This window comes from Ambystoma mexicanum, chromosome 11 (assembly GCF_040938575.1).
Source record: "Ambystoma mexicanum isolate Mex_15411 chromosome 11, UKY_AmexF1_1, whole genome shotgun sequence".
Taxonomy (NCBI): Eukaryota; Metazoa; Chordata; class Amphibia; order Caudata; family Ambystomatidae; genus Ambystoma; species Ambystoma mexicanum.
This window is the reverse complement of record NC_090934.1, coordinates 2921561-2946235: the sequence shown is the minus strand read 5'-3', so window position 1 is coordinate 2946235 and position 24675 is coordinate 2921561. Positions and strand designations below refer to the sequence as shown.

General features: G+C 47.9%; 1 protein-coding gene across 2 annotated transcripts in view; it reads right to left on the bottom strand.

Annotated features, from left to right (window-relative positions):
- Window positions 1-376: 376 nt before the first annotated feature.
- LOC138502971 (zinc finger protein 271-like) overlaps window positions 377-24675 on the bottom strand; it is a 364755-nt gene continuing 340456 nt past the window's right edge. Inside the window, exon 3 of one of the 2 annotated variants that reach the window (XM_069622378.1) lies at window positions 377-2546. In XM_069622378.1, the coding sequence (XP_069478479.1) occupies window positions 1134-2546 (1413 nt within the window). In that variant the 3' untranslated portion in view covers window positions 377-1133. Of the gene's footprint in view, window positions 3404-24675 lie in introns of both variants that reach the window. The other variant, XM_069622377.1, reaches the window with a different exon arrangement.

Genomic DNA, 24675 nt, shown 5'->3' with positions numbered 1-24675 from the left:
TATGTGTTCTTGTGTTAGTTTGTAGATGTAGGTTTCTAGTAATTTTGCTGGGTAGGACATGTTTGAAATCGGTCTGTAGTTGGTGAGGTCTTCCGCATCTCCTCTTGTGTCCTTGAGTAGTGGTTTGACTTGTACCGATCTGAATGATTGCGGTACTTTCCCAGTTGCAAGTAACAGGTCAAAAAGTATTTAATAGTAATAGTATTTTGCACAATGTAATATATTCAACCCCCCCCCCCCCCGAGTATATACCTGAAGTGTGAAACTTATGCACATGTAGGCTTGCTTGTGTTTTAGTCTTTTATCAGTCATGAATTGTGTGTAATAACTGGAAGTTTGATCTTACAGTGAGATAATATGCTCTGCTTAAAACACATTTTCAGAAATCTCTTTATTCATGAGTTATCAATTATTCATGAATCCAAATATCAAGACAATTTATTTTAATTGTATACATAAATCATACATCAAATATGCCTGTCTGATAATATAGTTTAGTAATTTTTCTCTCCAAAAACAGCAGGGTCCAAGAGACTTTGTAAGTTGTGGATGTTTTGGGCATCTGAGTAGTCCATTTCAACACCTTTTATGAATTACCAATGCCACCACAGGTCACAGATTTCCTTGAAAGTCTTTATTTAAAACATTTATATGGCTCCCCCTGTGTGAATTTATGTGATGTAGGAATAGGTCAGGCTTCACTGCAAACCCATAGTGTATTTCTCTGATGTATCACAGGTTTCTCATTACGCTTGAAGCGTTATCACAGTGAGAACATGTAAGCGTGATTTCTCTAGTGCAGCCCTAGTTTACCTTATTGCTTGAAAGACATTGGGCCTCATTACGAGATTGCCGGTCCAGTAACAACGGTGCTGGTGCATCCTTCCTCCCCATTGCCATTGGGGAGCAATATTTCCAGGGCACCCAGGAATGGGCAATTACCGGGACCGCCAGACTCATAATGAGACCCATTGCTTTCAGAACATGTTTATGGTTTCTCATGTATCATAAAGTGATTATTTTGCTTGAAATCCTTATTACATTGTGGACATATATAAGGCTTCACCCCAGTGTGTTATCTCTGATTAATCAATAGTTCACTCTTTTTGATTGAAAGACTCAAGAGTGATTTCTCAAATGTAGCAATCATTTTGATTGAAAGCCTTATCACATGCATATGGTTTCCCACCAGTGTGAATTCTCTGATGACGCAATAGTTCAATCTTTCGCCTAAAAGACTTATTACATTCAGAACATGTATATGGTTTCACCCCAGTGTGAATTCTCTGATGAATCATTAGATAATGCCTTTGCTTGAAAGCCTTATTACATTCAGAACATGTGTATGGTTTCTCCCCAGTGTGAATTCTCTGATGACGCAATAGTTCAAACTTTCGCTTGAAAGACTTATTACATTCAGAACATGTGTATGGTTTCTCGCCAGTGTGAATTCTCTGATGACACAATAGGTCAGTGTTTTGCTTAAAAGATTTATTACATTCAGAACATGTGTATGGTTTCTCCCCAGTGTGAATTCTCTGATGAATCATTAGATGAGCCCTTTGCTTGAAAGCCTTATTACATTCAGAACATGTATATGGTTTCTCCCCAGTGTGATTTCTCTGATGAATCAATAGATCATGCCTTTGCTTGAAAGCCTTATTACATTCAGAACATGTGTATGGCTTCTCCCCAGTGTGAATTCTCAGATGCCTCAATAGAGCACACCTATGCTTGAAAGCCTTCTCACATTCAGAACATGTATATGGTTTCACCCCAGTGTGAATTCTCTGATGACTCAATAGTTCACTCTTTCGCTTGAAAGACTTATTACATTCAGAACACGTATATGGTTTCACCCCAGTGTGAGTTCCCTGATGACTCAATAGTTCACTCTTTTGTTTGAAAGACTTATTACATTCAGAACATGTATATGGTTTCTCCCCAGTGTGATTTCTCTGATGAATCAATAGATCATGCCTTTGCTTGAAAGCCTTATTACATTCGGAACATGTGTATGGCTTCTCCCCAGTGTGAATTCTCAGATGCCTCAATAGAGCACACCTATGCTTGAAAGCCTTCTCACATTCAGAACATGTATATGGTTTCACCCCAGTGTGAATTCTCTGATGACTCAATAGTTCAGTCTTTCGCTTGAAAGACTTATTACATTCAGAACATGTGTATGGTTTCTCCCCAGTGTGAATTCTCTGATGCCTCAATAGATCACCCCTTTGCTTGAAAGCCGTATCACATTCAGAACATGCATATGGTTTCTCCCCAGTGTGAGTTCTCCGATGACTCAATAGTTCACTCTTTCGCTTGAAAGACTTATTACATTCAGAACATGTGTATGGTTTCTCCCCAGTGTGAATTCTCTGATGCCTCAATAGATCACCCCTTTGCTTGAAAGCCGTATCACATTCAGAACATGCATATGGTTTCCCCCCAGTGTGAGTTCTCCGATGACTCAATAGTTCACTCTTTCGCTTGAAAGACTTATTACATTCAGAACATGTATATGGCTTCACCCCAGTGTGTTTTCTCTGATTCATCAATAGATGATTTGTTTCAGTAAAAGCCTTGGAGCTTTCAAAACATTTATGTTCTTTCTCATCGGTGAGAAATCTCTGTTGTTGCCAAAAATAACCAGTTTCATTGAAAGTTGTTTCACATTCAGAAAATTCAAAGGGAAACTCCATTGTCAAGGTGTTAATTTTTAAATAGCAATTTCTGTGTAAGGAGCGCCTTGTCCAATTCAAAATATTTACATAATGATCTTAATCTCTTGGTTGGTCTCACCAAGTCAGGTGCATTTTTATACACATGAATGTCAATACAGAACCTCAATCCTCAGCCAGAACAGACACGTCTGGAAAAAAAAAAGCTTGTGCTTGCAACTTTTCCATGTCCAGAGCAGTTTGTAGACTTGTGGTTTTCGTGCTTTTGGGTTTTAATCCTAGCAGCTGCCACTGGATCATCAGCACCACAGCAGGGGCGCCATTGATTCTGAAGCATCAAGTCCAAAGCTGGTGTTGAGCACCTTTTTCTTACTGAATGTGGTGCAATGCATGGACATGCCCAGCCTCTACTTTAAGGTGGCAGCCATTCCTATTAGCCTCTAATCGGTGCAGTGGACACAGATGACCTCTCAATTGAGTGGTACTGACTGGACCTAGGAACTAGAGGTTTCCTCCAAAATCATTAATATTGCAACTTTATTTTGCTGTGAAATGTCTTCAGTCGGTGAAATATTTTTTCCACAGTAAGAGACTCGAGGCTGGTAGTGACTGTTGTGACCAAGAAAACATTTCCAAGAAACAGCTATCAGAGGAAACTTTTTTTATAAACAAAAATTTTTAAACCCATTTCACTGTTTTCCCATGCTTCCTGCTTTCTTGCCCTGTTTGAAAGAAAAGGAAAAACAGGATTAGTGTTCCATAAGAGATAAATACATATTCCATGTTTTAAATAGAACATGTGACAAACCAAAAAGGCACTTTTCAGTTTAAGACATTTCAGTAGAGGTTCAGGATTTCATATGGTCACCAAGTTCAATGAATATAGTAAGGTGCCCTTAATATCATGGAAAGGGTTAACACAGAAATCAAGAACCAAGAGACACACTGACCATTCCCACATCACATGGCACACACATTAAAAAAGGTGTGACCCATTAGCCCACAGCCAGGATTAACACAATGTGGTGGTGTGTGGTCACTGAAGTCTAATTAATGGCCAACATGTCAGCCATTCATGGCTGGTTTTGTCAAGTCTCAGGTAGATAGGAATACTGCACTACCCAGTTTATTGATTAAATAGTCGATCCATGGCATGGGGCAGGCGTTAAAAGCAGAAATGGTGTTAACCTGTCGGAAGTCAATAAAAAACCACCAGGAGTGGTTGGGTTTGGTTACCAAAACGATCGGGGAGGGCCAGAGACTAGAAGAGGGCTCTATAATGTTGGCCTTCCACTTCTTCATTTACTATCTTTTTCCTAGATTCTGGGAGTCGATAGGGTTTTAGATAGACTACCTTTCCCTTTGGGGTTCTGATTATAATGGATTTCCTTTCCATTCCTTTAGCAGGATAATATGATAGAGATGGGTCTATTGTCTGGTTGAGCTACTCTATAGTTCATGCACCTGTGCGTTCCATTATCTCATAAGGTCCGTGCCACTGAGAATAGTTTATTCTCAGAGGTGGGTAAGAGGACCAACATTTTCTGACCCATGGAGATAGAGAGGAGATTCACCTTTTTATCATAGACTTGTTTTTGTTCGGTCTAGGCTTTTTGTTTGTACCAAGGTTCTAACTAGGGTCACATGATCTCTTAGGTGGCGGCCAGGGGCAGAGGTATTGGTGCTTCTTCTCTTTCTTCCCAGGTTTCTATGAGAATATCTAATACATCTCGGGGCTCCCTACAGTAGAGTAATTCAAACGGAGAGAATCTGGTATATGCTTGAGGAGTTTTTCTTACTGCAAGAGGGGTTCAAGAGCAGAAGGAGGGAGGGCGGGTGGGGGTTCAAGAGCAGAGGGAAAGAGGGTGGGTCAGGGTTCAAGAGCAGAGGGGGGTGGGGGTTCAAGAGCAGAGGGAGGGTATCAAGAGTGGAGAGAGTGGGGGTCGGTGGGAGTCAAGAGTGGAAGCAGGGTGGTTGGGGGTCAAGAGCAGAGTGGGGGTGGGTGTGTGGGGGTTCAAGAGCAGGGGTGGGTGGGCATTCAAGAGCAGAGGGCAGGTGGGTGTTCAAGAGCAGAGGGGAGTGGGTGGCGCTGTTAGGGAGAATTCTACAGAATGGCTAATTTACCTTACGTACCGAGTCCCTCAGCAGCTTTGCTGGATTTCTAGGATTTAGTTTTTTCACCTGGTAAGACTGAGAGCCTTTTTCCCCACTCTTACATGTGTTTTGCTGTGTGTGTTTTACATTTTTGTGTGTTCATAGACTGTGGAGCCTCACCTACTCCACAGGCATCATCTTTTTACTATGTGTTACACAGCACCTTCAGTGCAGTGACACAGGGCTGTCTTTTAGACTTTCCAACTCAGACTCCATTCTGACTACTGTCTCCCAGAACATGTAAAGTTGCCATTGACTTTATTAGTCTCTTTAAATCCACAGACCCAGTACAAACCATCTTACATGGAGTACTGGAAAGGGTTAATACTTATCCCTTTTTGTCTGTTTCTCTTGGAGCCCTGTTTCGCTCCCATTTCATCAAGACTTGGCTGGTGGCAGTGGTAACTAGCCTAATGTTTCTACCGCGGTTATCTTAAATAACCTTGGTATTGTTTTAGGCTATCTTGGTAGCCTCAAACTTAAACCCGCTAGACCATACACGTTTTTATACGGTTTCGGCTGGGTTTAGTCACCATCTCTTTTTGAAAATACCTTTCTCGTGTTTTACTGTGTGCCAAACCAGGTTTGGTCCCTTTGCTCGCCGTCCTTTTGCGGGCTTCTACACAGAAGCCCTCCTTAAGGCGCCTGAAAGTCTGGGTAGGCAGGATGTGAGAGGGGTTTTAGGATCCCTGCCATGGGTTCCCTTGGTAACCCAAGTTGCACTCCTGTTTGATTGGCTAGGGGTCTGTCCTGCCAGGACAGCCACCCTGCTGTGTGATTGACAGCCAGGCTGTGTGAATGGGGGAAAACTGCATAAAAAGCAGGTCTCTGGGATTGGAAAGGCAGAGTCGCCACTGGAACGAAAGAACCGATGAGGAGCTGACAGAAGAGGACCCCTACAATGACTGAACCGCCCAGTAAAGCCCTGCTGCAGGTCTGAATCTTCAGACGCCAACGACAGAGAAGATCCTCCAGGAATCTCCTTCTCCTGAGCTGGTGGGACCAACCAGTTCGCCCAAACCACAAGACAGGACTCCCTCCTCTGGTAAAATTTGCTGTACAGAGCTACAGTGGGCCGGATAGCCAGGAAGGTTGGACCCTTCAGGGGTTTTAAGAAGTGCACCTTTTATTCATTGCTTTGCTCTGCTGCTGGTTTATTCCCTGGGCAGTGCAGGACCCTCCAGTCTTCCTACTTCATGTCAGTCTGACTGTCACTTCAGGAACCGTGAGCCTGCAGGACCTTCCAGGAACGTCTGCCTCAGCTACAGCTTCTTCTCCATTTAAAGGTACTGTGCAAATCACAGTTGTGCAAATCGTTTCTTTCTGCCGCTGTGAAGGTGTGTGAAACCTTTCGCCAATCCAAGGGCTTGTCCTTCTCTTCTCTTTAAACTAGCTTTTCTGCCAACTTACTTCGTCCGGAACTCTTGGCAAAGACTTAACCGCGAACTACCCTGAGCTGTGTGATCTTGAGCAAAAGACTTTTGTCCTATTGACTTTGGCCCTAAGCCTTTTTGATTTGATTCCATCACTGTAGTTCCTCTTTCTAGATTGCCCTGCTTACTTACCTGTTGGTGCTGCTCAATTTTAGCCTAACTTTGTTTTTCCCTCCCTTTTTAAATTGCTGGAGTGCCATTTGCTCACACTTGAGCTTAACTTGTCCAGAATCTATTGGGAGTGGTGTGGTGTATTAGTAACGTGATTTTTCAACTGCTTCACTTTAGTGAGATTTTTTATAACTGATGTGTAAATAAATGTATATTCTTTTACTCAGAAACCTTGAGTCAGTGTTTGTTTGAATTATAGTAATTGCTGTCCTTTGTTTAACTATTTATACTGATCACTTGCTCTTGAGATAAGTCTGGCCGCTCAGCCATCGCTAGCACTTGACTGTGTAGTACAAGCTTGTACCAAAGGTGAAATTGTACTGTCACTTGTAGTTTTAAATGTGTGTGGTGTTCCGAATGGGTACTGCATATAATTCTGCCTAACAGGCGGTTCAAGAGCGGAAGGGGGGTGGGTGTGGGGTTCAAGAGCGGAGGGGGGGTGGGTGGATCAAGAGCAGAGGGGGGGTGGGGGGGTTCAAGAGTGGAGGGTGGGTGTATGGGTGGGTGGGGAGTTCAAGAGCGGAGGGAGGGTTAGGGGGTCAAGAGTGGAGGGAGAGTGGGCAGGTTGGGGGTCAAAATGCCGGAGGGAGGTTGGGTGGGTGTTGGGGGTGTCAAGAGCGGGGGGAGGGTGGGTGGGTCAAGAGCGGGGGGAGGGTGGTCAAAAGCTGAGGGGAGGTGGGTGGGGTTGTCAAGAGCGGAGGGTGAGTGGGGGATCAAGGAGCAGAAGGGGGGTGGGTGGGGGTTCAAGAGCAGAGGGGGTGGAAGGGGGTGGGTGGGGTTTCAAGGAGCGTAGGGGAGTGATGGGTGTTCAAGGAGCGGAGGGGGGTGGCTTTTGGGTGGGTGTTCAAGAGCGGCAGGAGGATGGGTTGGCGTTGCTTTAAGAGTGGAGGGATGGAGGGTCGGTGGGGGGACAAGAGTGGTCTGGGGTCAAGAGTGGACACTCTGTCCAATTAGTATGAACTATTTTGTTTAATAATGTATGTAAAATACGGTGTGCTTGATGTCATTGTTTATTCAGTATGACCCGGTAATTGCCCATTCGCGGGTGCCGGTAAAAATTGCAAGTTTGGCGGTAGCCTGCCAGTTTTACTGGCAAGGCTACCGCCAAACTTGTAATGAGCCCCAATGTCTTTTTGCTTAATGATAAATATTATACACAAGTGAAGGGTGTTGCAATAGGGGCCATTAAATACGCCCCGTCTTTGGCCAATCTCTTTATGGCCGAATATGAGGACATGCATGCTCTTAATGACAGTGGCCCTCATTCTGAGTTTGCCGGTCCGGAAACAACGGTGCTGGTAAGCTTACTGGCATTGTTGTTTCCGGACCAGCAAACTATGAATATGCGGGTGGGTTGCCGTTCCACCCGCCAGGTCTACCCTGGCAGGGAGACCGGCACCCGACCGCAGACTGTCACTGAAACACCGGCACCGTTATTAACGGTGCCGGTGTTTCAGTGGTCCCCACTCCCATAGAGTTCTATGGGGCTCTATGGGAATGGGGAACAACACAGTTACCGGCGCCTGACTTACCGGAAGCTGGGTTGTAATACCCCGGTGTTACCGGCAAGCCAGGCGCCGGTAACTGTTAACGGGTCCAGCAGCAGCCGGACTCGTAATGAGCACCAATGATTTTGTTGAGCATGTGATCCTGCGGAAGAGATACACTAAGATGACATCCTGCTCCTCTGGGATGGACCAACTGCATCCTTTGACAGATATCTGAAGCATCTCAAAGGTAACAGCTTTGGTTTACGCCTTACGGAGCATTGCAGTGATACTGCAAGATTTTCTTGATATGCACACATATATATATAGGGAATGATGCAATTGAGACAAAAACATTCAGAAACCAACGGAGGTAAACTCCACTCTCCATGCTTCCAGCTGTCACTGCAGAACTACTGTTAATAACATTCCTGCAGGGGAACTTCATCGGGATCGAAGAAATTGCAGCCATAAAACAGGTTTTCAAGCTGAATGTGAACTTTTGTCCACGAGATTCAAAGCCAGAGGATACCCAGCACCCACAATTAGCCAGAGTCTTGAGAAGAATCAACGCGCGAGGACAGAGGTATTACAACCTAAACTGAGTAACCATCCGAAAACAAAGCAACCACCAATATCAATACCCAGTACTCGACTGATGCGCAAAGACTATATAACATAAGTGCATGGTGTTAGGCAGAATCACATGCAGTATCCTTTGGGACCACTACATGCAATTAGGACTACAAGTGTCAGTACAATTTCACCTGTGGTACAAGCCTGTACTACACAGTATTGTGGTAGCAGTGGCTGAGCAGTTAGGCTTATCGCAAGAGTAAAGTGAGCAGTACCAGGGGTTACACAAAAGGCCAACAATCACAGGGATTCAAATAACCATTTACTCAAGGTTTCTTGGTAAAAGAATATACATTTATTTACACAGTCATTTGGAAAACATTACACTAGCAAGAGCAGCTCAATATCACACACTAATATACTACAAATACACAACCAATAAGTTACTGAACAAGTTCAGCTCCCCTGAAGTGGGAGCAAAATGGCACTTCAGTTACTTTAAAAAGGGGTAAAAAGAAAAGATTTAAAAGAAATCAAGGCACAAATACTTTCATTGGCAGGGCAAAGGGTTTCAGTTCACTACAACCAACAATTCAATTCAATAGGCCTGGGCCAAAGTCAATCGTTCAGAGTCTTGTATAGGATAGCACAGTTCTGGTAGTAAACAGTTAAGTCTTTGTCATGGATCTTAGAAGAATATGGTCAGACGAAAAGTTAGATGTTGGTTTATGGAAGGACAAGCCTTCAAAGTCGGGAAAGTTTCACTGCGGCCGAAACGATTTCATGACCGCATTTACACAGTACCTTTAAAGTGAAGAAGAGCTGTAGCTGAGGCAGTTGTTCCTGGCAGTTCCTGCAGATCTCGCTGCTCCTGAGCTTCAGTCGTGGGGAAAAGTAGGAGGACGTCGCAAGGTTTCTGCACTGCCCAGGGAAGTGGCCACAAGCTTGGCAAATATTTGGTTTAAGGTGCTAGTGCCTAAAAGACCACAAACGGGTATCCTTCCCACTGGATATCCGGTTTTCCAAAGCACTCTGCAGAAAATTCGACCAATATGGGGACGGTGTCCAGGCGGCTTACGAGTTGGTTGTTCCCACGAAACTCAAGGGAAGAAGTTAACCTTGAAGGGCTTCTCTGTCGAAGGAGTTTCAGGTAATTCGGACCTGCAGCAGGGCTTCACCAGTGGACCAGGAGTTGCAGCAGTCGTCTTCCTTCAGCTCGTCTTCGGTTCTTTCGTTGCAGTGGTCGACTCTTCTTTAAAAGTCCCAGAAGCCTGCTTTTAAACAGTTTTCCCTCATTCATTCCAGCCAGGCTGTCACTCACACAGAAGGATGGCTGTCCGTGCCGGACAGCAAGCCGGCCAATAACGCCAGAGTGCATTCAGGTCTCCTAGGAGACTAAGCACAGGGAGTTTCGGGCACCTCCCTCACATCCTGTCCACCCCAGATACTCAGGTGCCAGAGGAGGGCTTCAGCCAAAGGCCAACAAACAAAGGGACCAAACCTGGTTTGGCGTGCAGAGTTGGACACTAGAAGGACCTTTCCTAAAATAAACGGCATGGTAGTTTGTTTAAAACCACAGACACCAGCCATTTCAAGTAGGAAAGGGTAATATCTGACTGTTACATGAGTGTTCAGACTCAGGGGATGCTAGGCAACCCCTCCAGCACGCTATAAGAAGATAGTTTGGGCTGGGTCTGTAAATTTAAAAAGACTAGTAAAGTCAATTTAACTTTACATGCTCTGGGAGAGAGTGGTGAGTCCCAGAGAAGGTATTTAAACCTTGTGGAGATTAAAAGACACTCCTGTGCCACTGCACTAAAGGTGCTGTGTGACACATAAGAAAAAGATGATGCCTCTGGAGTTGTTTAAAAACTCCATAACCAAAGAACACAAAAGAAAACACACATCAAAATACATGGAAGAGTGGGAAAAAAGGCTCAACACTCTTCCCAGGTTAAAAAAAAAAAACTAAAATTTTTTTTTTTATCCTAGTAATCCAGCAAAGTTGCTGGTGGTCTCAAAAGGTAAGGGAAATTAGCACTTTGAGAAATCTCCCTGGCACATGGATAAAGATATCAAACAACACATTTCACGCAAACCCAAATTTGTTTACATGAGGGAGCCTACTATTAGAAATCTGCTTTTCCCCTCGTTCCTGAGCAGTGACTCATATCCATCAGGGAACGCTGCCAATTGGTTGTCACCATCACCTGGCTTCTACCGCTGTGGCACCTGTAATATGTGGCAACATGCACATAACAACTGTGACACATTCACCCCAGAACATGGAGGGGAGATTGTTATCAAGAACGTTATCACAGAGAATCTGCATTAGAGAACAACTGGCCAATCTTAAAAGCCAGGTTCCCAGACTACCACTTGCACAACCCTGGCAGAAAGAGCACCAATTACTTGATAAGAGAGATATCAAGTTTATAGGATTACAGAAAGGCACCACCAATAAACGTGAGGGCGATCACACACTCATTCTGCGCCAGATGGAATCCAGGCTTATATGGAAATGTAGAGGTACCAAAAGGTTTGAATACTGAAAATGAAATTAATGTGTTTCTCTAAATGAATAATTTTAGTGTATATTTAATCATGTGGCTCATACTGCTCTGCTCTGCGTTACTTATACGACCCAAGGTAGAACCAGTTGCATGACCAAAGCAACACTATCAGGAGTGCTGTATGCCAATTTTGTACAACCATGTTCTTACACTACATGATTTATGATATGATCATAGTATAATGACACATGCTGTATGCCAAATCCATGCCCAGATGCTCTTGTTCTATATGACTTGTCGTGGAACCATCCGTATGAAAGTTATTTTTAAAATAATTATGTCAGCTGTATGTTAACTCCATGTAATATGTCAGCTGTATGTTAACTCATTGTAGTCATCCTTTTACGGAATGCCCTGTTATTTAGCATAGATCAAGCTGATCAACTGATTATGTGAACTTTGGTAACTGTAGAGTTTATATAGAAGTGTGAAGAAGAAGCACCCATTATAACCACATCAACACTAATTAGCTAATCTCTGTGCGCATTTTATTTACTTAACCCACCAACTTCTGTGAACCCATACCCCATCGCTCTCACGGCACCAGTCATCAACATTTATTGCCCACATTAACCAATTTGTTCAGGTTGCTAACCAAGCTTATGCGCACTTACATACGCTGCTTCAATTATGAGCATGCCTAGAAGAGGTTTGCTAGCTAGGCCAATATTGACAATTCAGATTTTAACAGTGACAATTCCCACGGCACTCGGACACGTTGCAGACAACGGTATGCGGGAGCCACTTCGCTCACATAGGCATCCCCGGCACACCCCGGGATGATCCTCACATTCTATTGCTATTCCGATTAGGGCGGCATTGTTTGACTATGCTAGATATAGGGCCTCATTACGAGGAAGGTGGTAAGGGGTTAACGGCACCGGAAAAGGTGCGAGAGCCGTCAACCCCTTACCGCCCCATTACGAGGTCTGCTCGCGGGAACCCGCTAAGGACGCCTGGCTTTACCAGGCGTCCTTAGTGGGTCCCGCGAGCAGACCAGGATGCTAACAACGGGCCCTAATGGGCCCGTTGTTAGCATTCTCTCCATTCCCATTGAGCCCTATGGGGGCTCGAATGGGAATGGGGATGTACCGGGTCCGGGTTCCTTGAATGAGGAATTACCAGGCCCTCCAAGGTTGATTATGGCCGCAATGATTGACTATGACTAGATAAGTCCTGATTAACCATCGGGTGACACAGGCCCATTCATCATGACACATGTATTTGCTAATAAACAATCACCAGCCTTCGAGCACATGCGCACACATTCCATGACGCGGTATGTGCAGTCACACGGACCAGGCACTTTTCGGAAGACCATTTCATAAGTATTGTCATGTTGACGGCCGCCGCGCAGTACAACACTCGAGATTTGGGCCATTGCCTTTCCCATTGAGGGAAGTCACTGTTACTATTCCTGAGAATTCTGTGCTTGGACATGTTTTGTTCGTGGGAATATGATATTCAACATTTAGTTGCCACTGCCAACTATACCACGTGGAAACTCATGCCGAACACCTGTACCGTTCACCAGAGTCTTTTGTAGCCCATGCCAACTATAAACACCAGACATTGCATTCCACTTTACAACCTGCAATCTGTCCTTCATCAATTTGTATTGGTTTATAAAAGGCAACAGAGAACTTGTATAGTATGTGAACTTTTGGGCAGGTGCCCAGCACAATTTCAAAAAAGAACAAATCATCATTCGCTGAGGTATACACCCACCCTCCCCCTGAACCTTGGTCTCGGGGGACCGGAACCGCTCGTCTCCATGTACTGTCCTTGGGCAGCTCCAACCGGGCTTAAGGCCGTCGGTGAGGAACAAACTCCTCCGATTCTGTAGCAAAATGTCATGTACTTTGGCCTGTTTCGGGCCGGACAGGCCAGGTCGAGAGCCCATGTGATCCTCCCGGTGAGTCCTCAGTGTGGCCATCTCTATCTGGGCACTCAAGCCCTGGGTCGCCTCCGTGAGTCTTTCCATGAAATAAATGTCCTTGGCCACTGCAAGCCACTCTCTTCTCGAGGGTAGGGAGGCCCTTTTCCACGTTCTAGCCCGAGCTGCCAAAAGTAGCGAGTGTGTTGGGTCCGGGAGTTTTTCCCAACGTTCCTCCCTTAGATGTAGACCAAACATTAATAGGACAGGGTCCTGTAGGTAGACCCCCCTCTCCCGCCTCCTTCAACCAGCTCAGAACCTCCGACCAGTATGCTTGCACTTTCTTACATGACCACCACATGTGCCAATAGTTGGCTTTCTCCCCACATCCGTGCCAGTACATCGGGACAACCTCTGGGAACATCTTGGATAGAGTGATCGTGGCATACTGCCATCTATGAAGGAGCTTAATAGTGTGTGTCTTATATTGGCAGGAGATAGATGTCTTGAATGCCCTGCTACAGATTCGTCCCCATAAGCCATCATCTATTCCACGGCCCAGGTCCTTCGCCCACTTACTTCTAAGGCTTTTGGTTGAACCCTCTCGGGGATCATGAGGGCTCCATAAAGGAGGGAGATGAGGCCTTTCATATCTAAGTGGGAGTCTAAGATTTTTTCAACCGGGGTAAGCTTTCTTTGGATACCTGACTTCAGTTTTGGTTTCATTAGGACCCCCTTGAGTCTCAAATATAGGAGCGGGGAGAGTTTACCAATTGCCAGGGCCTCCTCTAGTTCTTGAATGGTTATAAAGGTGTCCTCCCTTACCAACTGACCGACTCTACAGAGTCCTGCGTCAAACCAGGACTGATAATGTTCATGGACAGGGATTTCTTCTAGTACTGGGGTGGACCAGATGTGGCTCAGTGGGGAGGGCCAAGTGGTCACCTGTTCTCTAGTCCCCTTCCCTGCCAGTGCTTTCCACATAGTTCCAAGTATGGGGTGATCCCTTATTCTCTTGGGTAATTTCTTCAGTGGGACCATAACCATTCTCCCACCGTGACTGGGTGGAGGTAGGCATTTTCGAGGTAAACCCATTGTTTGTTGGGGTCCTCCATGAGGTGAGGGGCCAGTGCCCTGAGTTGGGCTGCTCTATGGTATGTTCACAGGTCTGTGAGAGATACTCCCCTTCTTTCCTTGGGGAGAGTGAAGGTCTCATATCCTATTCTGGGTCTCTGACCCTGCCAAATGAATTGGGTTATACGCTTTTTGGCTTCTATGAGGTAGAGCTCCGGGGCCCCAGGAGGGAGCATCTGGAAAACCTATAGCACCCTGGGGAGGAGGTTCATCTTTAAGCATGTATCCTTCCCATCCATGAAATGTGCCCCTTTGGCAAGCCCTCCATGTCCCTGAACAGTCTGTCGAAGAGAGGGGGGTAGTTTGCCTGGCTCAAGTCCTCTTTAGGTCTAACTATATTTATCCCCAGGTATTTTATACCCTCAGCGCGAATTTGGAGGCCCAAGGGAGTCAGCTCGGCTAGATTCCTTTCCGTATCTGGGGCGAAGGGGAAGATCACGGACTTGCCTATATTTACCCTGAAGCCTGAGAAGAGGCCAAACTGAGCAATAACCTGCAGGGTGGCAGGAACCAACCCGGTGGGGTCCTTTAGGTGTAGCAGAATGTCGTCTGCGTATAAACCGAGTTTGAAGGTTCGGTCTCCTATGTCTATACCCCGTACCATCGGGGAGCCTCTGAGGTATTCTGCCAGTATCTCCATAGTCATGGCAAATAGGAGGGGGTAGAGAGGACATCCCTGCCTCGTCCCTCTTTGGAGGTTAAAGGTGCGTGACAGGCGTCCATTGACCGTGACTCTAGCAGATGGGGCTACATATAGGGCCTTGATGGCTTGCCTGATCCCCGGTCCGAAGCCCAACTTCTCGAGAACCCCATGTAGGAACCCCCAGTCTACAAGTTCAAACCCCTTTTCGGCGTCGGTGGCCACCAGGACCGGGTTATCTCCCTTCGGTGCCGCCTCCCTCATGACATGCAGAGTCTTACGAAGGGTGTCCGCCCCCTGTCTCCCCTGTATGAAGCCCACCTGGTCAGAGTGAATCAGCCCCGGCATATGGCCATCTAACGTTGTGGCAATGATCCTCGTGAATGGTTTTGCATCCACGTTCAGGAGTGAGATTGGTCTATAGGAACAACAATCTGCTGGATCCTTCCCCTCCTTAGGGATCACTGTGATTAGGGCTTTACCAAAGGATAGGGGTACCCTCCCTGTGGACATAATGTTGGAGAAAAGGCCTGCAAAAACCATGCCAGCTGGCCTGAGAAGGCCTTGTAAAAGCCTGCTGTGTAACCATCTTCTCCCGGGGCCCTTCCCAGTTTAAGACCTGATATTGCCTTGAGTACCTCCTCCTCTGTTATCGGGGCGTCCAGGGCGGCTGCTTCCGAGAGTCCAAGGGTGGGGAGGGTGACCCCTTTGAGGTATGTGTCAAGGCTCTCCTTCTCTGCACCCCCCTCTTTCCCGTATAGGGTTTCATAGAAGCCAGCAAACTTCTCAGCTATACCCTCAGGGTCTGATCTTTCCCCCTCTTCACCACTTACTATTCTTGCCACCCATCTGTCAGCCCTCTGAACCCGGAGTTTGGCTGCCAGCATAGCATCAGCTTTGTCGCCTTTCTCGTAATATCTTTGACGTAAATGTTGGAGTCCAGCTACAATTTTACCCATCTCTAGTTCCCTCAGGTCTTGTCTCTTACCCCTTGCAGAGCCTAGGTCCCTCTCCCACTCCGTCTCTCCTTTCCCTTCAGACTTCTCCAGTGAGAGGTTCTCCGACCTCAGCTGGTGGGCTAGGAGGTACCTTTCCCTTTTTTTGGAAGCCCCTTCATTAATCAACCTGCCCCTCCAAGTTGCCTTCGCCGCCTCCCATACTATCCCCCGGTCAACCTCACCAGTGTCATTATGCTCAAAGTATTCCCTGATCGCCAAAACCATTTCTTCTTTAAAGAGCATGTCTCTGAGGAGAAAGTCGCTACATCTCCAAAGGGATTCCCTGGGTTTTAGGCCCGATATGCTAATGTTCGACCAGACCAAGTCGTGGTCTGACCAGCTGACCGGGCGGATCTCACAGGCACCTGTCCTGCTCATAAACTGGTGCCCCGTGAACAGGTAGTCTATTCTTGTCCTTGTACCATGGACCATGGACGGCGGAGTGGAAGGTGTATCCCCTCCCAGTTGGATGGAATTCTCTCCATATGTCCAGCAGTCCCTGCTCCCACATCAGGTCCCGAAATCCTCCTTATGATCGTCCTCCCCTGCTACCCGGTGGGATTGCTTTCCCGCTATGATCCAGTTCTCGATTCGCCCACATACTGAAGTCTCCCCCACGATGAGGAGCCCTTCTGCTTTGGCCATCACCTCATCCAGGGCTTCTTGGATAAATTCCATCTGGCCTACATTGTGGCAGTATATGGTGGCCAGGGTGACTCTGGAGTTATGTAGGTTGCCCGACACCACTATGGCTCTCCCAACATCCCTTTCCCACTGGGTTACCTCGGTGAGCTTTTGGTTCCTATGTAGAATGATGCCAACCCCCCCCCCTCTTTTAGCATTGCCTGATGCCCAGAAGATCTGGCCCAGATGAGATCCTGGGATAGCCCTCTCCTCTCCCTTCACGGTTCTGGTTTCCTGTACGAAGCAGACATATACTCCCGCATTTTTCATTTCTTTCCCCAAGAGCGAGCGCTTGGTGGGGGAGTTGAGCCCCTTAACATTGATGGAGCCTATTCTAAGGGTCTCGACCCAGCCATTTCTCTCATTGACTGCCAGGGGTTCTTTGCCTTGTCTCATCTTTTCCCCGGTCCCCTGGGAGTTGCCCAGTCCCCCTTTGAAGCTAAATCGGCTCTGGGCCCAAGTTCCCCACTCTTCACCTCCCCCCCTCCCCTCTCCTTCCCCCCTATCCCATCGAGGACGCCTGCCAACGGCCAAGCCACCAGGGTGAATGTGGATCCATCCACCGCACTTCCCTTTTTGAACTCGGTATCCCCGGCTGGGATTTCCAAAACTGAGGACCCTTCATTTCACAAAGGAAGATCTTTGTTTGCCTAGTCCTCCCCGGTCTCCGACGTTGGGGTGTTTGGTTTCCTGAATTTCCTTCTGCCCTTTGTCTTCTTCTTTGTGGACCAGGGCCCCGCGGGCTGTCTCCTGGGTTCCGGACAAGCTTGAGTGCCCTCTTTGTTTCCATCTTCCGGAATATCACCCTTAAGCACCTGGAGGACCTGCATGGCTTCCTTGCCGCTAGTCACCCTGTAGTCCACACCAGAACGTTCAAAGGAGAGGGCGAATGGGAAGGACCACCTGTATCTTATGTCCTGGGTGGTGAGCCACTGGGTAAGGAGACGACACTCTCTTCTGTGGGTGAGTGTGAGGGAGGACAGGTCTTGGTAGACCCTAATTGTGTCCCCTTCAAAGATAACACTCTCTAGCCTCTTTGCCTTCTCCAGTACCTCCATTTTCTCTCTATATCGTAGGAATCGCACCACTATGGACCTTGGGCCTCCTCCTCCACCCCCTCCACCCCGATGTGCTCTCTCCAACTGCACTTCCTTGCCCCCTTCTAGGGAGAATAGTTGGTTGATCAGGCCTTGGACCTTTCTCCCCACATCGGCCGCGGTCTCTCCTCTTTGCTGCGTCACACCCGTAAATGCGTATGTTATTTCGGTGTTCCCTGTTTTCAAGGTCGTCCATTTTCAGGATGATGTCCTCCTCTCTCATTTATAGGTCTGTTAGTCTCGCCTCATATTTCATGTTCAACAAATCTGTCTGTAGGTGGTTATTTTCCATTCCTTCCATTTTCTCCTCCAGGGTATCCACTCTTCCTGTGAGGTCCACTATCGAGGGCTGTATATCGGTGCGGATAGCTTTAATCTTCTGCAGAATGTCCTTAAGGTCATCCTTGGTGAGTGCTGCGGGTCGGGGTTCGCTACCTGCGGGCACGATGGTTACGTGAGCCTCCCCGGGGGCTGTTTGTGAACGGTGGACTCGTTGGAGGGAAACTATTGCCCAGGTGACTGGGGGACGCTCCAGGATGTTGCTCTCCTAATGCTTCCCGATGCGGTAGCTCCAATCAGGCTCACCTATTGTGGATCCCGGGGCCCGCTAGGCAGTCACGGCCCCCCCTCGCTGCCGGGGTACCAAGTTCCTAGCTTTTGGTCTGGTTGTAGGCCCTTTGGTTGTGCCGGGAGTTCTGGTGGGTTTTCGTTGCTCTGCGTCTTGGCCTGTTTCTGGGGGCGGGTCTCAGCTGTGTAGACTGAAGGGGGGTGAGGTGATGCCGATGAAGTGTCCCCCCCAGGCTGACTGTTTGCAGAGATGGGGCCCTGGGGAGGCCGCAGGGGGTCATATGGAGGGGGGGCAGCGGCAAGTCTGTGACTCCCCACCAGTTCGCCTCCACCCAACGTCTCCTCACCTCGAGTGAGCCCGCTGGATGTCTGCCCCTCTCCTCCGCTCAGGAATACAGTCCAAGGGGGGGGGCCCGGTACCCCCCTCCCAGCGCCATCGGGCTCCCACCGATCTCAGTCCTGGCTGGGTTGGAGTCCCCACACCCCTGCCTCCCACTCTCCGGGGGCGCTCCGTGAGCAGGGGGGGTCCCTTTGTGCCATGGGCCTCTGCAGAGTCCCTCGAAGGGTGAGTAGCGCTGTCGGATGGGCCGCGTTCGATGTTGCAGGTGCCGGCCGGTCCGGACCGCAAGTATTTCTCAGGGGGGCTACTCCTGGCGCATCGGCCCGGACTGTGTCGGGGAAGCTCCTCTGGTGCGCTGTCTCGGTAGAGCCAGTCTCCCGATGCCCTGGTCTGCTGGGGCTTCACTGATTAATCCCGGCCGGGGATTGTAGCAGACCACTAGGCCCTGCGGGGATGGAGGAGCACGAGAATCACACATCTGACATGCCCCGCGCCCCGTGGTGGTCTCCGTAACTAGTATTTTACTAGAACTTACATTCGACGTTTGATAATCTGACTACAACGTAGTAACAATATTATTCATGACGCCAACATAGAGCTTAATCGAGTGCAGTACAGCATACTTACTGTGGTACTTGCATACCCTAATGTATCCTATCTGTAGGGATATATACCGCAATCAAGACCCTATGCCGTGAATATAGGAACGTATCAGCACTAACATGCTGAAATGCTAAGTGCTCACTTTAACCACTGTGCGCGTTACGGCAACTATTATAAGTAAATTAATGTTCAAAGCATGTAATATTTTCAATATATACTTTTGTTTCAGTTTTATGAGCTGAATGCTCACACTGTGACCATGACCCACAATACTATTGGTGCTCATTAGCCTTACCTAACAGTTCAGTGCTCGCATTAGCCACATCCCCCATTACTCCTACTTGACTCACCGAGGCAAACGCTTACTGCTTTGATCCCATTTTCTTTAGGCCACTAATGAGCATAGATAGTGTTACCTTAACTGTAAGCAATTATCCAGCACCGACTGACCTCACTGTTGATGAGTTCAAGGAATCTATGACAACCCTTAACAATGGTAATTTCACCTTACATTGCCATCCTAACTATGGTAATTCTTTGGGTGCTTCTCCTACCACGGTCTCATTCACTGCATTTCTAGTAACCTATGAACCACATGGATGTTACTCACTTATATCAGTTCACTGCTACATGGGGTTATTAGAACATGCTAATTATAGCACGCAGATGTAAAAAGTGCAATGCAACTAATTATCTTGTCCTCTTCATGCGACTTCTCTCTCCGCTCTCCCAAACCCCGCCAATGGTATGTAAAATGATGTATGTGTTTTCTAAACACTATTATTATTCAATTTCATTATGTTTTTCTCGTATGTTCTGAGATCAGCCTTGACAAAGACACTTTTTTGTCGAAACACGTGTAGGCTGAAGAAGTCAACTGCTGTGATATGTATGATTTAAATCAGAGCTTAACAAGCCCATCAGGATACTTGTGTTGATTTAAATGGATCAATAATTGAAGTGTGTAACTGTACATTTATTTGAAGAAGCCATCTTTCAGGCTAGCACAATCACCGGGAACCACCCTGTTTCAGTGTATTTGTTGTTTGAGGTTGGGAGTGGAGCTTCAAGGTTCCGGTGGTGCAGCCCGCCTCACCATACCTTAGGACACTTAGCGCGCTAGAGTCGGATCTACTCGGATTTCTTAATCTACTATGCTAGAATCAGGAGCCAAATAGCTCCCAACTCCCCTCAATTCCGAGCCCTGTCCTATACAAGAAAAGGGAGAGCGGCTGAACCATGCCATGTACCATCTGATAGAGAAAGAGTATACAAGCCCCTATACAAGAGAAGGGAGAGCGGCTGAACCATGCCATGTATCGTCTGATAGTGAGAGAGTACACAAGCCCCTATACAAGAGAAGGGAGAGCGGCTGAACTATGCCATGTATCGTCTGATAGTGAGAGGGAATACCAGACCCTATACAAGAAAAGGGAGAGCGGCTGACCCATGCCATGTACCATCTGATAGAGAGAGAGAGAGTATACAAGTCTGTATATGATATGATATTTTATTTATAGCAAGCCCATACACAAGTGTTTCAGAGCATGACGAGGCAGGGGAGGGGGACAAGAGGGAGACAAGACAACGGTTTTACTAGGCCCGGTGACATTGAGATTGCGGAAGTGCAGGGGAGAGGAAAGGGGAAAAGTGCAGAGGGAAGGGGAGGAGGAGCAAGAGCAGTAGATAGGATCTACACATCAAGAAACAAGAAGTGCGGCCACCGGGTGGCAGTGCAAGGTTAGGTGCAGCAGAGCAAGTGATATCTGTAACCCTACAGTCCCCCTACCTGCACTAAGTGCAGGGTTGCCAGGAGGCAGTGCAGGTGTGCAGCTGGCAGGGCAGGGACCTGGATCTGTGGTTCAGAGGGTAACCAGGTAACCAGTGCAGTATCAGACAGATCAGCAGGGAAGAAGAAGAGAGAAGGCAGAGGCAAAGAGGAGAGTCTTGAGCTGCTTCCGGAACCAGAGATGGTTCTGCTCAAGTTTCAGAGAGGAAGGGAGGCTGTTCCAGAGGGAGGCGCCCGCCGAAGAGAGGGATCTGCCACCAGCTTGTTGCTTGGAAAAGCGCCTGACTCTCAAGGAGCTGGAGGACCGAAGGGTTTGAGTAGGAAGAAACAAGAGAAAGCTGAAGATATTTTGGTCTGAGGTCTCAGAAGGCCTTGTGGACAATGCAAAGGGTCTTTAATTTGATCCTTGCAGGCAATGGAGGGATTTCAGTGCTGAAGAGATACGGTCCCTGGACTTGAGGCCAAGAACAAGTCTTGTAGTCCTGTTCTGGATGAGTTGCAGGAGGCCGAGAGTAGAGGCAGGCAGATTTAACATTTTTAAAAAAGAGGCTGTTACAGTAGTCAAGCCTAGAGAGAACCAGGGCTCTAGAAACAGTGAGCTTCTAGGGGAAGGAGATGAAAGGAAGAATACCTCTCAGGAGGTGCAGTTGGTAGTTTGACATCTTAGAGACGGACATGTGAGGAGAGAAGGAGAGTGTGGAGTCAAAGATAACCCCAATGTTCTTAGCCTCGCAGGTGAGACCAGGAGGAGGGCTAAGGGAGGCTGGCCAGAGAGTAAGGGGGGAAAGATATGTGCTGGTGTGCCATTGAGGAGGATCTCCATCTTGCTGGCATTCAGGCAGAGATCGTTGGCGGTGCACCACTCTTGGATGACAGAGAGACAATCTGGCATGAGAGAAGGAGAAGACGCGGCAGTGGGGAGCCTGCAGGAGAGCTGGGTGTCATCTGCATAGCATTGGAAGTTGGCGCAGAAAGCAGCAATGCGGTAGGCGAGAGGTGCCAGGCATTGGTTGAACAACCAGGGAGAGGTTAGACCCCTGGGGAACACTCCAGGTAGAGACAGAGGAGAGGAGAGGAAGGACCCAAGTTGGACCTGTGAGGGTCGGTCAGAGAGGAAAGAAGTTAACCAGGCCAGAGCCTGATCAGTGATACCCAGATTATCACGGAGCTGGTTGAGCAGGATGGCATGGTTAACCGTGTAAAAGGCAGAGGAGAGATCAAGTAGGACGACAACAGAGGGGAAATTAGAATCAAGGTTAGAGAGTAGGTCTTCACGGATGTTCAGGAGAGCAGTTTCCGTGCTTCTGGCTGCTTTGAAACCAGACTGATGGTCATGGAGACCGCCAACAGAATCTGTGTGAAGATTAAGCTGCGAGATGGCCAGCTTTTCCAGGAATTTGCCCAGGAAAGGAGTGATAGAGATCAGGCGATAATTAGCCGGAATTGAGGGGTTGGCTGAGGGCTTTTTGAGAAGAGAGTGCACAAGAGTGCTTTGGGGGGGGGAGGTACTGGAGGCAAAGGAGTGGTTGTAGAAGTCAGCCAGGGCTGGGACGGGGGTGTCAATGTGGTCCTTGATGGTTTTGGAAGAACAGGGAAGAACCTGTTTAGAGGATGTTTTCATAGATCAGACTTGTCTAGAAACCTCATCGGGCAGAAGAGGGAAAAGGCAGAGAAGAGGGGGCAAGGGGCCCAGAGCGAGATGAGAGCATGGGGGAGAAGCAAGAGACGCAGAGAAGGTGGACAGGATGTCCTGGGTTTTACAGATGAAATGAGAAGCCAGGGCCGTGAAGAGGGTCTGGCAAGGGGGCAGGAGAGGTAGAGACTGCAGAATGATTGGCCAGCTCCTTGCAGATTTTAAAGAGTTTGGCGAGTTGTTAGATGCCGCAGAAACGCAGGCTTGGATGTGAGCTCTCTTCTTAGTGAGTACAGAGTTGGTATTGCCTTTGGAGCAGGCGACAGGCCAGTTTTTCAGAGAGTGTACAAGATGCCAACCATTTCCTCTCAGCCACAATAAAATTGCATTGAAGGGTGGCGAAGTCAGAGTCGTACCAGGAGTTGCACTTGATTTAAGGCTTCGTGGGGTTCCTCATAACAGGGGCGAGTACCTCAAGAGTATCAGAGATAGCAGGGTGTGCGTCAAACAGAGGTGCAGGAGGGGGCGAGAACGATGGGGTGAAAGCCTCAGACACACGCTTCATGGGTCGATTGACTGAGAAAGTGGCTGGGGGTAGAGAGAGATGAGAGGAGAGGAGAAACTGCTCACTCCAGGAGAGAGGAGTGGTGAGAGGGTTAGAGCGGGGAGGTCTGAGGAGATCAGAACATCAGGAGTATGCCCTGCAGAGTGAGTTAGGCCAGTGGGAAGAATAGAGAGAGAGAGGGAGTCGCAACGTTTTCAGAAGAGTCCCGGGGCGGAACATGAAGCATCCAGGTGGATGTTGAAGTCGCCAACTATGAGGAGTTCAGGCCATGAGGGAGGAAGAGAGGTCAGCCCACTCAGAGAGGAAGGAGGTGATCAGACTAGGTGGCCAGTAGATAGTAGCCACTGTGAGAGAGTGGCCAGGGGAGAGAGAGAGAGAAAGAGAGAGAGACAGAGCGTGCCTACAGACCAGACATTCAAAGGAGGAGTAGGTCTGCATAGGAATGATAGAGTAAGGAATCCAATCAGGGAAGATCAAGACTACATCCCCACCGGAACGGTTGGGTCTGGGCACCAAGGATCTTGTAGCCATATGGAAGGAGATTGTCAAAGCTCGTGACAGAGCTGGCCGTGAACCATGTTTCGGTGAGACAAAGGACATCACAAGTTCTGCCAGGAGGCGGCAGATGTCAGAGGAGTGTTTGACAGCTGAGCCAGAGTTAAGAGTGGCAAGGATGAGAAAGTTGCCATCCTTGAAAGATTTCCGGGGAGGGGTACTAATCAGAGGAACTCTCTGCAGAGGTGTAGAAGGAGCCAAAAGGTAGGACAGAGGAGGTAGGAGGAGAGGCCAAGGTAGCTGAGGAGAGGAGCACCAAAGTAGTGGCAGAGGGAGGAGGCAAGGGAGCCGAAGAAGGTAGAGAAGGAACAGCAGGAGAGGAAAGGAAGTTAATAAGGCACAGGCAGCATCAATCAAAGAGGAGGAGGTTGGCCTGAGGGCCTTGGACCAAGACAGTGCCTTTGAGGTAAATATTGATGATGACCTTAGAGGAGATGAAGGAAGGAGGCCATGAGGGCCTCCCACCGGGTGCCACCATTAAAGGGAGAGGCAGAGCAAGGAAGAGCACAGAGACCATATGAAGAGTCCATAGGTCTGGCGAAGGGACGGTAAGGAGGATGTCGGGATGTCGGTGAGGGTCTGTCTGGAGGAGGCGCTGGTGTAGGTATCAGCTAAAGGGAGTCCTGGGTTGGAGACCAGGATATCCTTTTTGTACCTCTTCCTACCAGACTTCGTGAGAAGGGTAGGATAGTCAAACAGAGTGCACCATAGGAGATGTGGAAGAGGGGGGGGTAAGAGTAGAGATGGAGGGTGGGGAGTGAAGGAAGAATGGAAGGCGGGTGGGGTCACTAAGGGAAAACAAAGGGGGGTGCAAGCGGACGAGATAAGCAATACAGGACAGATGAAGCACAATGTAGTAGGGTGGGTGGGTGTGGGTAGTAAGAGTGGTGGTAGGTGTTAAGGAGAATTCTCAAGAATGTGCTAATTTCCATTACCATACCTTTTCAGACCCACAGCAAGATTTTATTTTTTACCTGGAAAGAGTGTGAGCCTTTTTTCCCACTCTTTCATGTATTTTGATGTGCGTTTTACTTTTGTGTTCTTTGGTTATGGAGTTTTAAAACAACTCCATGCGCATCATCTGTTTCTGTGTGTCACACAGCACCTTCAGTGCAGTGG